This window comes from Haliotis rubra, unplaced genomic scaffold (genome assembly GCF_003918875.1).
Source record: "Haliotis rubra isolate DU_JTF1 unplaced genomic scaffold, ASM391887v1 Scf2072, whole genome shotgun sequence".
Taxonomy (NCBI): domain Eukaryota; kingdom Metazoa; phylum Mollusca; class Gastropoda; order Lepetellida; family Haliotidae; genus Haliotis; species Haliotis rubra.
The window spans coordinates 53,478-68,172 of record NW_025766084.1 but is presented as its reverse complement, the minus strand read 5'-3'; the positions used below and the strand labels follow the sequence as shown (position 1 = coordinate 68,172).

The window sequence follows — 14,695 nt, the reverse complement described above, 5'->3', positions numbered from 1 at the left end:
CTGATGCATCTAGCCGATGTCTGACGTAAAGGGATGACTTAAGGATTTAAACCTATCTGTTCTCAAATGTAACACACTTCTTTAACAACAGCATAGCACATGGTGATAGACCTAAACAGAAAAATAATAGGCAGATGATAAGGAGGTAGGCTTTATGCAGAAAACAATGTTGTATATAAATCTAGTTTGTGTAGTGTGGCTGTAGGATAACTGAGTTATGCAACTCTCATCTTGGTTGACGGTCAGATTAAAATGGGGTCAGTTTCGCGATGCTCTTTTGTTTTCCTGTAAAGGAGTGGGCAACTCAGGTAGTTGACTGGATCAGTTGGCAGGTGGGCTGTTGCTACGGATGTCAGGCATACATTATTGATATGATAGATTCCCTAGGTCTTCTTGGTGTATGCTTCAGAGAGGATACATCAGATTTTATTATCTATCAGATTTAGTTATTGGCAAAGAAGATCTTACTAGAAAAAACTTTTGTGGCAATGTGGCCACCAGACATAGATTCGATACTGCAGATGAAACAGGATATATAGTTTAAAAATTATGGCTATTTTTTTTTTGTCTTGTAGATATGCTGCAAATGAACCTGGAAGCGAGTCAAAGATATCTTTGAGAAAACTGCTACCTACAGGACAGTAAAGGAACTCTTGGAGAAGTATGGTCATGTGACAATAGAGTGGTGCTTCTGGTGAAGGAAAAACGTCCATTGCCTTGATGATAGGAGCAGATCTCACGGAACCAGGGGTATGAACTTGTGTTTGTTGATGATGTGGATAAATTTGAGCTGAAGAATTGTGAACTGCGTGGAAAGAAAGTTTGTCTGATACTGGATGATATATTTGGAACAGTCGGCTTATCAACTGACGTTCCCCATCTTAGAGTCCATTCTACAAAATCTCAAACATTATTTGGAAGATGTCAAATCCAGTAAGGAACTGAAAACACATCCAGGCGCTGAATCAGCGATTCTTGTTATCTTCACCACCAAATCGTACAACCTGGAATGTGGAGTCGCAAAGTTGGATGGCAAAGAATGCTATTTTTTCAACGACCATCGCTTCTTGATTTGACAAAAAATGAAATCGTGTCATTACAGTCCCGTGGAACGAAGGAAAATACTCCAGAAACAACTAAAACACCATAATATCGACCTGAACCTCGATATTGGTAGGCTTTGTGACAAAAGAGATTCTTTGTTTGGCTTTCCCCTGATATGTACTCTGTTTTGTGAATTCCTGAGTTTTCAAAAAGAACCTCCACAATTTTTCCAAGAACCACTACTTTTATCTACGGCGAGAAATTGACATGATCATGGAACGTGGAAATGACCAGTCCGCTGCTCTCATCCTGATGTTGTTGTGTGAAGATCCTCTGAACTTGAGCCAGGTAGAAATGGAATCTAAAAATCATGTTTTAGAAGCTAATCTGCAGGCTGTAAAAAGTGTGGTGTCAGTAACGTCACGGACTGCAGTTGCCAAAGCCATCAGGTGTTACAGGGGAACATTTTTCACGGATGGAGATATCCTTGGATTTTCACATCCCACCATCTATGACGCCTGTGCGTTAGTGCCCTATTCAACATGAATCCATCCTTCGTTCTGAACCACTGCAGTATCAGATTCCTTTATGAGCGTGTACAGGCCCAGCCAGTCCAGTCCACTGCAATAGATAATCACCTCCACATCATCTACGTCTCAGATGCTTACTATGACACAATTGCCTCCAGGCTGGCCGATGCTGTTGCCAAAGGCAACTACAGTATGTCTATTACACATCCTATTTTGAAAAACAAGCAAATAGTGGACAAAGTGTTCCAGATGCTCAAACTGAGGAAATCAAATACAATAAAGCGGCTGCTCAATACGAAGGACACACAAAGGCTTGCCATGTTACATGCAAAGGAAGAAGAGAAGCACTTACTCTACTGGGCAGTTCATGCTCATAGTCTGTACTTGGTTGAGAAAATCCTTGATGTTGGATACCGTTTTTCAGATGATGAGATCAAGGAAGCATTCAAGGCCTGTGCTTCCTGTAGGAACGAAGCAGTGTTGGTGTTGTTATCTTCCAAATATAAGTCACTGCTTCATCAAAGTGTGCTCAACAAAGCTCTAGTGACTGCCACAGAAAATAATTACAAAGACGTTGCATTGGCTTTACTTAACGCAGGAGCTGATATCTATGAATCCAAAATGATGTTGGTGAAAATGTCTTTCAAATTGCTAGGATGAAGGAGTTCCGTCTACTTGGTAGAGAATTTTTGGGATTTATTACCAAAGGATTAAATATCAAAGATCTGACTGGAGACTTCGACTTTCAGAGAGCAGCTTATTCAGCCTTGTGTTACAGCTGTAAAGTGGGGATGTAAGACTTTCACAATTCTTCCTTCCAGTCACTGACATTAATGCAAGATATCCTATGGGCAAAACTCTCCCATTCTCTCACATTAATTGTCTGGGACACGTTGGTCTTACGCCAGTGATGGAAGCAGCTTTGCATGGGAAGAAGGATGTTTTCGACCTGCTCGTGTCAAAGGGAGCTGATCTCTCACTAAAGAGATGACAAAAATGATAACACCCTCCTTCATGTGGCATGTAAGGGTGGAAATAGTGGCATTGTAGACGATCTGCTTCCACTGTTTGACATTAATTGTCGGGGAAATGTGGGTCGGTCACCCTTGATGAGAGCAGCTGTCCATGGGAAGAAGGATGTTTTCGGCCTGCTCGTGTCAAAGGGAGCTGATCTCACACTAAGAGATGACAAAAATAACACCCTCCTTCATCTGGCATGTCGAGGTGGAAATAGTCCCATTGTAGAAGATCTGCTTCCACTGTTTGACATTAATTGTCGGGGAAACGTGGGTTGACACCTTTGATGGTAGCAGCTTTGTGTGGGAAGAAGGATGTTTTCGGCCTGCTGGTGTCAAAGGGAGCTGATCTTACACTAAGAGATGACTACAATGACACCCTCCTTCATCTAGCATGTGTAGGTGGAAATAGTGGCATTGTAGAAGATCTGCTTCCACTGTTTGACATTAATTGTCGGGGAGAAGAGGGTTGGACACCTTTGATGGCAGCAGCTTGGTGTGGGAAGAAGAATGTTGTCGACCTGCTCGTGTCAAAGGGAGCTGATCTCACACTAAGAGCTGACTGCAGTAGAAATGCCCTTCATCTAGCATGTGTAGGTGGAAATAGTGGCATTGTAGAAGATCTGCTTCCACTGTTTGACATCAATTGTCGGGGAGAAGAGGGTTGGACACCTTTGATGGCAGCAGCTTTCTTTGGGAAGAAGGATGTTGTCGACTTGCTCGCGTCAAAGGGAGCTGATCTCACACTAAAAGATGACAAAAATAACACCCTCCTTCATGTGGCATGTCGAGGTGGAAATAGTCCCATTGTAGAAGATCTACTTCCACTGTTTGACATCAATTGTCGGGGAGAAGAGGGTTGGACACCTTTGACGGCAGCAGCTTGGTATGGGAAGAAGGATGTTGTCGACCTGCTCGTGTCAAAGGGAGCTGATCTCACACTAAGAGATGACAAAATAACACCCTCCCTCATGTGGCATGTCGAGGTGGAAATAGTCGCATTGTAGAAGATCTGCTTCCACTGTTTGACATTAATTGTCGGGGAAAAGTGGGTTGGACACCTTTGATGGCAGCAGCTTTGTGCGGGAATAAGGATGTTGTCGACCTGCTCGTGTCAAAGGGAGCTGATCTCACACTAAAAGATGACTGCAGTAGAAATGCCCTTCATCTGGCATGTCAGGGTGGAAATAGTGGCATTATAGAAGATCTGCTTCCACTGTTTGACATTAATTGTCGGGAAAAAGTGGGTTTGACACCTTTGATGGCAGCAGCTTGGTGTGGGAAGAAGGATGTTGTCGACCTGCTCGTGTCAAAGGGAGCTGATCTCACACTAAAAGATGACTGCAGTAGAAATGCCCTTCATCTGGCATGTCAGGGTGGAAATAGTGGCATTGTAGAAGATTTGCTTCCACTGTCTTGACATCAATTGCCGGGCACAGTCGGATCTTATACCAGTGATGATAGCAGCTATCTTTGGCAAGAGAGATGTTTTCGATCTTCTCAAGACAAATGGAGCTGATCTTACACTAAGAGATGACAACAATGACACCCTCCTTCATCTAGCATGTGTAGGTGGAAATAGTCGCATTGTAGAAGATCTGCTTCCACTGTTTGACATTAATTGTCGGGGAGAAGAGGGTTGGACACCTTTGATGGTAGCAGCTTTTCTTGGGAAGAAGGATGTTGTCGACCTGCTCGTGTCAAAGGGAGCTGATCTCACACTAAGAGATGACAAAAATAACACCCTCCTTCATGTGGCATGTCGAGGTGGAAATAGTCCCATTGTAGAAGATCTGCTTCCACTGTTTGACATCAACTGTCGAGGAGAAAAGGGTTGGACACCTTTGATGGCAGCAGCTTTGTGTGGGAAGAAGGATGTTGTCGCCTTGCTCGTGTCAAAGGGAGCTGATCTCACACTAAAAGATGACAACAATGACACCCTCCTTCATCTAGCATGTGTAGGTGGAAATAGTCGCATTGTAGAAGATCTGCTTCCACTGTTTGACATCAACTGTCGAGGAGAAAGGGTTGGACACCTTTGATGGCAGCAGCTTTGTGTGGGAAGAAGGATGTTGTCGACTTGCTCGCGTCAAAGGGAGCTGATCTCACACTAAAAGATGACAACAATGACACCCTCCTTCATCTAGCATGTGTAGGTGGAAATAGTCGCATTGTAGAAGATCTGCTTCCACTGTTTGACATCAATTGTCGGGGAGAAGAGGGTTGGACACCTTTGATGACAGCAGCTTTTCTTGGGAAGAAGGATGTTGTCGACCTGCTCGTGTCAAAGGGAGCTGATCTCACACTAAGAGATGACAAAAATAACACCCTCCTTCATCTGGCATGTCGAGGTGGAAATAGTCCCATTGTAGAAGATCTGCTTCCACTGTTTGACATTAATTGTCGGGAAAAAAGTGGGTTTGACACCTTTGATGGCAGCAGCTTGGTATGGGAAGAGGGATGTTGTCGACCTGCTCGTGTCAAAGGGAGCTGATCTCACACTAAAAAGATGACTGCAGTAGAAATGCCTTTCATCTGGCATGTCAGGGGAAATAGTGGCATTGTAGAAGATCTGCTTCCACTGTTTGACATCAATTGTCGGGCACAGTCGGATCTTATACCAGTGATGATAGCAGCTATCTTTGGCAAGAGATGTTTTCGATATCCTCAAGACAAAGGGAGCTGATCTTACACTAAGAGATGACAACAATGACACCCTCCTTCATCTAGCATGTGTAGGTGGAAATAGTCGCATTGTAGAAGATCTGCTTCCACTGTTTGACATCAATTGTCGGGGAGATGAGGGTTTGACACCTTTGATGGCAGCAGCTTTTCTTGGGAAGAAGGATGTTGTCGATCTGCTCGTGTCAAAGGGAGCTGATCTCACACTAAGAGATGACAAAAATAACACCCTCCTTCATGTGGCATGTCGAGGTGGAAATGCTGGGATTGTAGACGATCTGCTTCCACCGTTTGACATTAATTGTCGGGGAAAAGTGGATTGACACCTTTATTGGCAGCAGCTTGGTGCGGGAAGAAGGATGTTGTCGACCTGATCATGTCAAAGGGAGCTGATCTCACACTAAGAGATGACAAAAATAACACCCTCCTTTATGTGGCATGTGGAGGTGGAAATAGTCCCATTATAGAAGATCTGCTTCCACTGTTTGACATGAATTGTCGGGGAAAAGTGGATTTGACACCTTTGATGGCAGCAGCTTTGAGTTGGGAAGAAGGATATTGTCGACCTGTTTGTGTCAAAGAGAGCAGATCTCACACTAAGAGATGACAACAATGACACCCTCCTTCATGTGGCATGTCAGAGTGGAATAGTGGCATTGTAGAAGATCTGCTTCCATTCTTTTATATTAATTGTCGGGGACAAGACGGCTTTACACCATTAATGAATGCAGTTTTCTGTGGAAACCACAATATTTGGGAACTCCTTCTGAAACGTGGAGGTAACCGTGTTTGTGTAGGTGATGATAATCACACAACACTACACACAGCATGTAGAGGTGGTAACATGTTGATTGTTGTAGATGTCATAGGCGATTTTGACATTGACACAAGAGGTTTTCACGGTCGGACACCGCTCCTGGAGGCAGCTAGAGGAGGCCACATTCCTGTAGTTGACTTCCTTGTGGTCGAGACGCTGACGTCAAAATAGTGGTCGATATTGGGAATAGCCTGCTACACGTTGCTTGTGTAGGTGGGCACCTTGGTATGGTGAAACATCTGTGTCCATGGTTTAATATTGATGACAGAGGCACATTTGGGTGGACTCCTGCAATGGTAGCATCTATATTTGGAAAGTCTGCAGTGTTTGACTACCTGAGACTACAAAGTGCAGATCTGACACTGGTTGATGAGACTGGAGATGATTTGTTCACTCTCGCCCTTCAGGGAGGATGTAGACAAATCATAGAACGATTATCACCTGATGGACAATATGTGAAGAAGCAGAATCCCTGGACTACACTGAGGAGATCGGTAGTGACTGGATCTTTTGAAAAGTTGAAAGTTTGCCATGACAACAGTCCTGAGCTTGTTCAGACAGACCAGTTTGGAGACAGTCTGCTTCATCTGGCTTGTCGTGGAGGCAACAGGAAATGTGCAGTGTATCTGCTCCCGTCCTATGACATCAATGTCCGAGGTCGGTATAACTGGACACCGGTGATGATGGCGGCTGTGTGTGGACATGAGGATGTCTTCCAGCTGCTTGTGGACCACAAGGCTGATCTTTCCTTGCTCTCAGACACAAGAGAATGCATCCTTACTCTGGCTCAGAGAGGGCAGAAGCAATGACATTGTTGAATGCTTGAGGAATATGTCAGGAAATTAATGAATGAGAACGATTTGTAAAAAGGGTGGGCAGCCGATGGACTTTCCTAATAACTTAAGAATGTCAAGAATCATTCTGGACATCATAGATTCTTAAATATACTGATACACTGTAAAAATGCACAATGAGTATGAACAAGAAGTCAGCAAATGAATTTTGTACACAATAGATAACACTTCAAATGAAACCTGTAATACGACATTGTTGATTTTGATGATCTTATGCCTAAATAAGCAGAACAATCTGATGTTTGTTAGGTCAAATTTGTCAAATAAATACAAAGGATATAGTATGTATTTTCAAAGCGTCTCAGTATGCAACTTGAATATGCCCACTTATCTTAAGTGAATGTTTGGAAGATAATACCTTCTTGTACTGTATTTTCAAGTATTTGACACTTGACTTATCGGTGTTCCACAGCTATTGGTACCAATTGTAATCAGTTGTTGTAGATATGTAAATACATGTCTATATCGTTTTGAGACATACTGCTGCAGTACATAGGTGTTGCTTTTACTCCTTGCTATTTAAATATGCCTTGACTAGTTTGATGGTTGCAAATGGGAGAAATAATGATAATGATGTACATTCAGTAATTACTAGATGTTTATTTTATGTCAAGACATGCTTCCTTCGGCAGCTGTGGGTACCAACTATTGCCGTGAATCAGATGTTGTAGATATGTAAATATTCGTCTTTGTAATTGTTTGACACAGTTTGTTCATTCCTGGAGAATTTCTGATTTCAGACATTTCAGATGTTCACCAAATATTTGACATCATGCATTGACGATATTTACTGTTTGCAAATGGTTTATAACAAAACAATTCACATTCTGTAATTGCTGGAGTTTTAACACCAACGAATGCCTGTGGGTAGCAGCTCTTGGCCTATAATCAGATGCTGTAGATATGTCCATAGATGTCTATATACATTGTTTGACATAGTTTGTTCATTCCTGAAGAAATACGATGAATTGAGGGACTCGTATTTCAGCTGTTCACTAAATATTTGACATAATGCATAGACTATACTTTCTGGTTTTAAATCGGAAATATTGTAAATAATTCACTTTTTATTTATTACATGCTCATTTTAAGACATGCGGCTTTTCTTGTTATCCGATGTTGATCGTCCTTAGTATGGTGATCTACCTTCAGTTGTTGGCAATCTATGGTCTGTTTTATATTGTATTGTCATATATAGTTAAAATATTTTAGATGTAATTACTAGTTTTATATTTATATATTATAATCTAGTTGTTTTACTGTCCTTCATTGACAGAATTTTATAATTTACATTTAATTGTTAATATATTTTAACTTGATTTAGTCACGATATGGCTGAAATATTGCCGATGTGACTTAAAATCTTAATTCGCGCACTCACTCACTCACTCACTTCCATATGTTGATCATTGGTTTTCAGTTACGCACGTAGATGTAACTGACGTGTTAAGACGCCTGCCAACCCAAGGTCTGTCTGTCTGCCTGTCTGTTGAATTCCATTCATAACTTCTCTCACTCTTTCAACGTTGTCAAAAGGCATATCTGTACATATCGATGTGTTCTAGGGTCTGTCGGTGTGAAAGACACAACCTGACGTCTGTCTGTTGTCTGTCTGTTTAGTACATGTCATGTCTGTGCGTCTTGCCTTCTTGTCTGTCTGTCTGCATGTCTGTCTGTGGAAATGTTGTAAATTATTCACATAGTATTTATTACATGCTCATTTTAAGACATGCGTCTTTGCTTGTTATCAGATGTTGACTCATGGAATATATAAACATGTGATATAATTTAATGCAAATGGTAATCGGTCCATTGACCCTACGTTTGTCTGTGTCCGTCCGCCTGTCGAATTCCATTCATAACTTTGTCTGTGTACATGACGATGTGTTCTTAGGAGTCGGAGAAAGATATTGTCTTTCTTCCTTTTTTAATGGCATTAAAGAAGTTAAGGAGTTAACTTTGGGACAATTAGACTGGTCGACTATCATACAGATTGTTAATATACTCATTGTACAGTAACAGATTTGATATTGTACATAGACCTATTTAGATGTTACATTGTATATATGGAGACCTATTTAGATGTTGCATTGTATATATGTTCTCCTTTTACCCAAGAAATGATCAGCATCGTAGCTACGACAGTCGTAACTCCACACTTTAACATAGACATACGACTGCCGTAACTCCCACACTTTTACATAGACTTACGACTGTCGTAACTCCCACACTTTAACATAGACTTACGACTGTCGTAACTCCCACACTTTAACATAGACTTACGACTGTCGTAACTCCCACACTTTAACATAGACTTACGACTGTCGTAACTCCCACACTTTAACATAGACTTACGACTGTCGTAACTCCCACACTTTAACATAGACTTACGACTGTCGTAACTCCCACACTTTAACATAGACTTACGACTGTCGTAACTCCACACTTTTAACATAGACTTACGACTGTCGTAACTCCACACTTTAACATAGACTTACGACTGTCGTAACTCCCACACTTTAACATAGACTTACGACTGTCGTAACTCCCACACTTTAACATAGACTTACGACTGTCGTAACTCCCACACTTTAACATAGACTTACGACTGTCGTAACTCCCACACTTTAACATAGACTTACGACTGTCGGAGCGCTACGATCGCTTTGAGGAACGGGGCCAGACCCTTAAATATATATCTACATTATTGGTAATAATTGTGAATTGTTCTTTATGGTGTCCTGTTGTCTACAAAGTATAATTTCTTTTCAATGTTTAAGGAACTATTATATGAGAAAGAAATTGTGTACTCGTTGTAATCTCACCTGTATAAATTTAGAATTTAATATAGTACTTCAGAACTCCTGACGGAAAACGTATTATTTCATATTTTAATGATGACAACAAATGTACCAAAAATAGCATTCCATATTTTGTTTCTTGTATGAGTAACAGCATACCTCTGCTTCAGTAATTGTTGGAGCATATTGTAACACGTGGTTGTAAGTAATGTAATTCTGTTTAGATATAAATGAAAACTTTTGAGAATAACTCTTAGTTTTACTTACTTGACACCATATATTTACATCGTATATCCAAAGTGAACAAACCAAGTTTTATGTAAAATAGATGTTGTAACATGCTGTGACCAACTTTGTTGATGAATGACAATAATTATGTGTTAAATACTGAATGACCTTACATTGTTTACTGATGTGTGTGTGTGTGTGTTGTGTGTGTGTGTGTGTGTGTGTGTGTGTGTGTGTGTGTGTGTGTGTGTGTGTGTGTGTGTGTGTGTGTGTATGAGTGTGTCTCCTAGTATTTGTATCGTCTATTCAAAGAAAGTCTGAGTTGATGTATTTCTCTACGTATGTGGCCAGACACCACCCTGAGCGTCTCCTCTGTTTCTGTAACAGAGAGTCAGAAATAAATACATTAACCGTGTTATGCATTTTGTGTTATCTACTTCAAGCTGACTGGCTGCTACTGAATGGAAGCTTGCAAGGTGTTTACCATGTGTACAAGAATGTAATGAATCGATATGATAACCGAACTTCCTGACATTGACGCCAAACATTGCCAAGAGCTGTTTTCCGTCCTTTTATTAATGTGAACTATATAATTCATGTTAATTGTGTTATATTTGGGATTACACTTTCTTAGTAAAGTACAGATTCTAGTATTTTTGCTGGGTTGAGTCCCATCCGGGATTCAAGTCGGACAACTGATAGTCTAGAGCGGACTTGTGTACATCTGACAAGTGTAAATTGGCATGGCTGCGATGACCGAAAGCTTTGATTACACAATGTCATTTAGAAGATGTGAGTAGGGTAAATTTAATACGTAAAGCACCTCATTGAGGAGGTGCTGTCACGTGACCGGAAGTCTGACGTTATCAGACTTCCGGTTAATACGATACATGGAGTCATGTGAACGATGACATCATTAAGGGCAAGTTCATAGGCATAGGTCATGAACCACCACAGGTGTGCACGATATCACAGGTCAGAAAGGTCAAAGGGCATTCTAGAATCACGTTGCACCAATGCAATTCATTAACTGAGCCCTAACGAAGCTGAATTGGTGCATAGTAACGAATGCCCGTATATGGAAGTCCTACTACGTTTCCGCGATTTTCGCGGGCTAGATTCCATGAGTCACACTCCATTGGAATGCCAGCTGTTGATCTGTCGTGTTCCAACTCATGAACGGAACCCTCAGAGGTGTGCACGGTATCACTGGTCAGAAAGGTCAAAGGGCATTCTGTAATCACGCTGCACCAATGCAATTCATTAACGGAGCCTTGAGGAAGCAGAATCGGTGCATAGTAACGAATGCCCGTATATGGAAGTCCTACTACGTTTCCGCGATTTGTCTCGCGGGGTCTAGATTCCATCAGTCACCCTCAATTGGAATGTCAGCTGTTAAATCTGTCGTGTTCCAACAGTTAAAAGAAATAGAACCATCTTCACGCGAAAGACACGGTTGCAGTAGTATGTTTTCCATATAAGGTTATATGCTACTAGAAATGTTTATTGTTTATCGTTGAAGGAGGGAGAGATTTGGGTCGGTTCGAATCCCCTTTTAGCGTGATATTGATCCTTGTTTGTCAGTAACACATCAACATATCCCCATGAAAAAGTTGTTTATTATATCAATCACTGGGTTGACCCTTAAAACTTATATACCTCTGAAGATACGGGTTAAAATTTGTCTTCAGCAACCCATTCTTGTCGTGAGGCGACTAACAGGATCAGGTGGTCAGGCTCGCTGATGTGGTTGACACATGTCATCGTATCTCAGTACCGTAGACTGATGCTCATGATGTTGATCACTGGATCGTCTGGTCCAGATCCGATTATTTACAAACTGCCGCTACATGGCTGAATTTGCCTAGTGTGGCGGTCAACAAAAACAAACTCAACACAGCATTCAAGATTGAGTAATTCCTTTTCAATTTTGTGTCTGACATTTCATTGAAATATATAATCTTAGCAAAACATCCATTCAGAATCTAAATTGAATTATAACTCTTCGAATTTCTTAGGTTTGGCATCACCCTGGAAAACGACGAAATGACCCCTTTAGACATCTATGTAGAATCTAAGGACGGCAAAAACCTCAACTTCATGACTTTTACCAGTCACAGGCCACCAGCCAAATCAACATGGGAAACAGCAGAAGGATGTCCTGACCTAGCATGGACGACATTCGAGCTGGCAGTAGTGTTACAGTGGAATGACTTTCAGGTACACTATGACCAGGACCCGTCAAGATCCGGGCCAGAATTGGTCTTCAGTTATCCACGCTTGTCGTAAGAGGTGACTAACGGGATCGGGTGGTCAGGCTCGCTGACTTGGTTGACATCGTATCCAAGTTGCGTTGACCGATGCTCATGCTGTTGATTTTACAGGATTATCTGGTCCAGACTCGATAATTTACAGACCGCCTCCATACGACTGGGGAGCGGTGGGTTAGTATAGTGGCTAAAGCGTTTGCTCGTCACACCGTACACACGGGTTCCACACATGGGTACAATGTGTGAAGCCCACTTCTGGTGTCCCCAACGTGATATTGCTGGAATATTGCCAATAGCAGCGTAAAACCTCACTCACTCAACCTCATATGTGACTTAACTTTCACCAAAACAAGAGCCAATGTCATAACGTATTCAATACGACCAAGCAAATCAGTAATATGTACTAATGTTATGAACACATTTAGTTCAGTTTTAGACCAGTATAATATACAATATCAAGTGTTTGAGCAATGATTCTGAAAGTTATGGGATGTTTTGTCAGGAAAGAGCATGGACATAGTCCATCATTTCTATTCTTCTTCATACAACAAATGAATGGAAAATACAATAAACGCTAAATGTAGTGACTATTGTAAGTTATTTCAAATCTTTGAAAGTGAACATATACTCTCAAAAACAAGAAAATGCATAGGTGATATTGATGCATGGAATTTCAAATAATTTTCAAAATTATTGTTTGATTGTTATGATTTCGCCATTAAAACGCTGTCTTGTGTACATGGAACGAATGCACAGTGCAAAAAACGCTCCTTCGAAACTTTAATAAAAGTCGACTTTTAAAATAGTCAACTTGCATGAAAATGTCATGCAGAAAAACGTGGTTCGCAATATGCACGCGCAGCTCTGAGGAATTATGAGCAGGCGCATTGCCTATAAAAGGCCGTCTTGTTTTGAGACTGTCATTGACACTTTTAGGTAAATGAAAGAATATCGTTATGCTGCAACTCACTGCTGTAAATGGAAACATTGTCATTGGACGTCTGGAGGCTGGGGGTCGCAACCTGCCGTTTCACGTCACCTCAATGTTCACCACAGAACTATCAGTCCTTTACGGGCTCGATACCAGCAATCCAATTCAACGAAAGGTCGGCCTCAAAGTTGTAGACCTCGGATTACCACTGCAGCGCAGGATAGGTACATCCCAGTATATCATTTGCGGAGTCGAGCTGTCACAGCGACTGAAAGGAGGAGAAATGTCGGCGCAAACCATTCGTAATCGTTTACGCGAAGCTGTACTTTGAGCCAGAAAACTCCAATTTGGTCCTGCTGATTTGGGGCTCATGGTGGCACCAGCAGACATTGAAGACAAAACCCAAATGGGAACGGAAGCTTTCACTTATTGAACTGTTTACGAGCTATATATGTTAACAGACATTTATTTGAGCTTTTATACTGTGATATTTGGCTGCAACTAATCAAATATTACATGTGTTATTTCACTTTAAAGTTGGCAGATTGAAAATTGATTGAATTAATAATTTCAGGTGTCTGTTGATGACAATTTGGTGTTCACTCTGAAGATCCCCGAACTGAAAACCAGTGAACGCTGTCACAGTGGCAGGAGACGTTTAAGTCGAGAAAATTTACATAGACTGATACATTTGAAGATACCACGCTCATAACTGTTAATTGTCCAACAATTCGATTTGTCTTATAGATAAGATGGTTTTCACAGTAGCATGGTTGAGGGCATTACGTATCTTCATATTCGACGTTGAGAGTTTACACCATGATATATCATCATAAGTGAGTGAGTGAGTGAAGATGGTTTTCTTGAGGGCATTACGTATCTTCATATTCGACGTTGAGAGTTTACACCATGACATATCATCATAAGTGAGTGAGTGAAGATGGTTTTCTTGAGGGCATTACGTCTCTTCATATTCGACGTTGAGAGTTTACACCATGACATATCATCATAAGTGAGTGAGTGAAGATGGTTTTCTTGAGGGCATTACGTCTCTTCATATTCGACGTTGAGAGTTTACACCATGATATATCATAATAAGTGAGTGAGTGAAGATGGTTTTCTTGAGGGCATTACGTCTCTTCATATTCGACGTTGAGAGTTTACACCATGACATATCATCATAAGTGAGTGAGTGAAGATGGTTTTCTTGAGGGCATTACGTATCTTCATATTCGACGTTGAGAGTTTACACCATGACATATCATCATAAGTGAGTGAGTGAAGATGGTTTTCTTTGAGGGCATTACGTCTCTTCATATTCGACGTTGAGAGTTTACACCATGATATATCATCATAAGTGAGTGAGTGAGTGAAGATGGTTTTCTTGAGGGCATTACGTCTCTTCATATTCGACGTTGAGAGTTTACACCATGATTATCATCATCATAAGTGAGTGAGTGAAAGATGGTTTTCTTGAGGGCATTACGTATCTTCATATTCGACGTTGAGAGTTTACACCATG

General features: G+C 41.1%; 2 protein-coding genes and 1 long non-coding RNA gene across 3 annotated transcripts; 2 read left to right on the top strand and 1 right to left on the bottom strand.

Annotated features, from left to right (window-relative positions):
* Nucleotides 1-5,056: 5,056 nt before the first annotated feature.
* Nucleotides 5,057-5,356, bottom strand: LOC124276251. The gene is made up of 2 exons (XR_006898462.1): nucleotides 5,283-5,356; nucleotides 5,057-5,091 (listed from the first exon to the last, which is right to left on the bottom strand). It is a non-coding gene; the product is annotated as an uncharacterized LOC124276251 (long non-coding RNA).
* Nucleotides 5,357-6,382: 1,026 nt separating this feature from the next.
* On the top strand, nucleotides 6,383-6,898 carry LOC124276254 (fibronectin type 3 and ankyrin repeat domains protein 1-like). The gene has a single exon (XM_046711921.1). It carries the CDS (start codon nucleotides 6,383-6,385, stop codon nucleotides 6,896-6,898), a length of 516 nt encoding a protein of 171 aa, XP_046567877.1.
* A 5,120-nt stretch (nucleotides 6,899-12,018) lies between these two features.
* On the top strand, nucleotides 12,019-13,885 carry LOC124276253. Its single transcript, XM_046711920.1, has 2 exons — nucleotides 12,019-12,192; nucleotides 13,748-13,885. The coding sequence occupies exons 1-2, from the start codon at nucleotides 12,019-12,021 to the stop codon at nucleotides 13,883-13,885; spliced, it is 312 nt and encodes a 103-aa protein (XP_046567876.1).
* Nucleotides 13,886-14,695: the final 810 nt, after the last annotated feature.

Bases quoted from the DNA above. Each gene is read 5' to 3' on its own strand.
- LOC124276253 (XM_046711920.1), top strand. From the start codon at position 12,019: ATGACCCCTTTAGACATCTATGTAGAATCTAAGGACGGCAAAAACCTC. The intron at 12,193-13,747 runs GTACACTATGAC...TAATAATTTCAG, and splicing joins TACAGTGGAATGACTTTCAG to GTGTCTGTTGATGACAATTT.
- LOC124276254 (XM_046711921.1), top strand. From the start codon at position 6,383: ATGGTAGCATCTATATTTGGAAAGTCTGCAGTGTTTGACTACCTGAGA.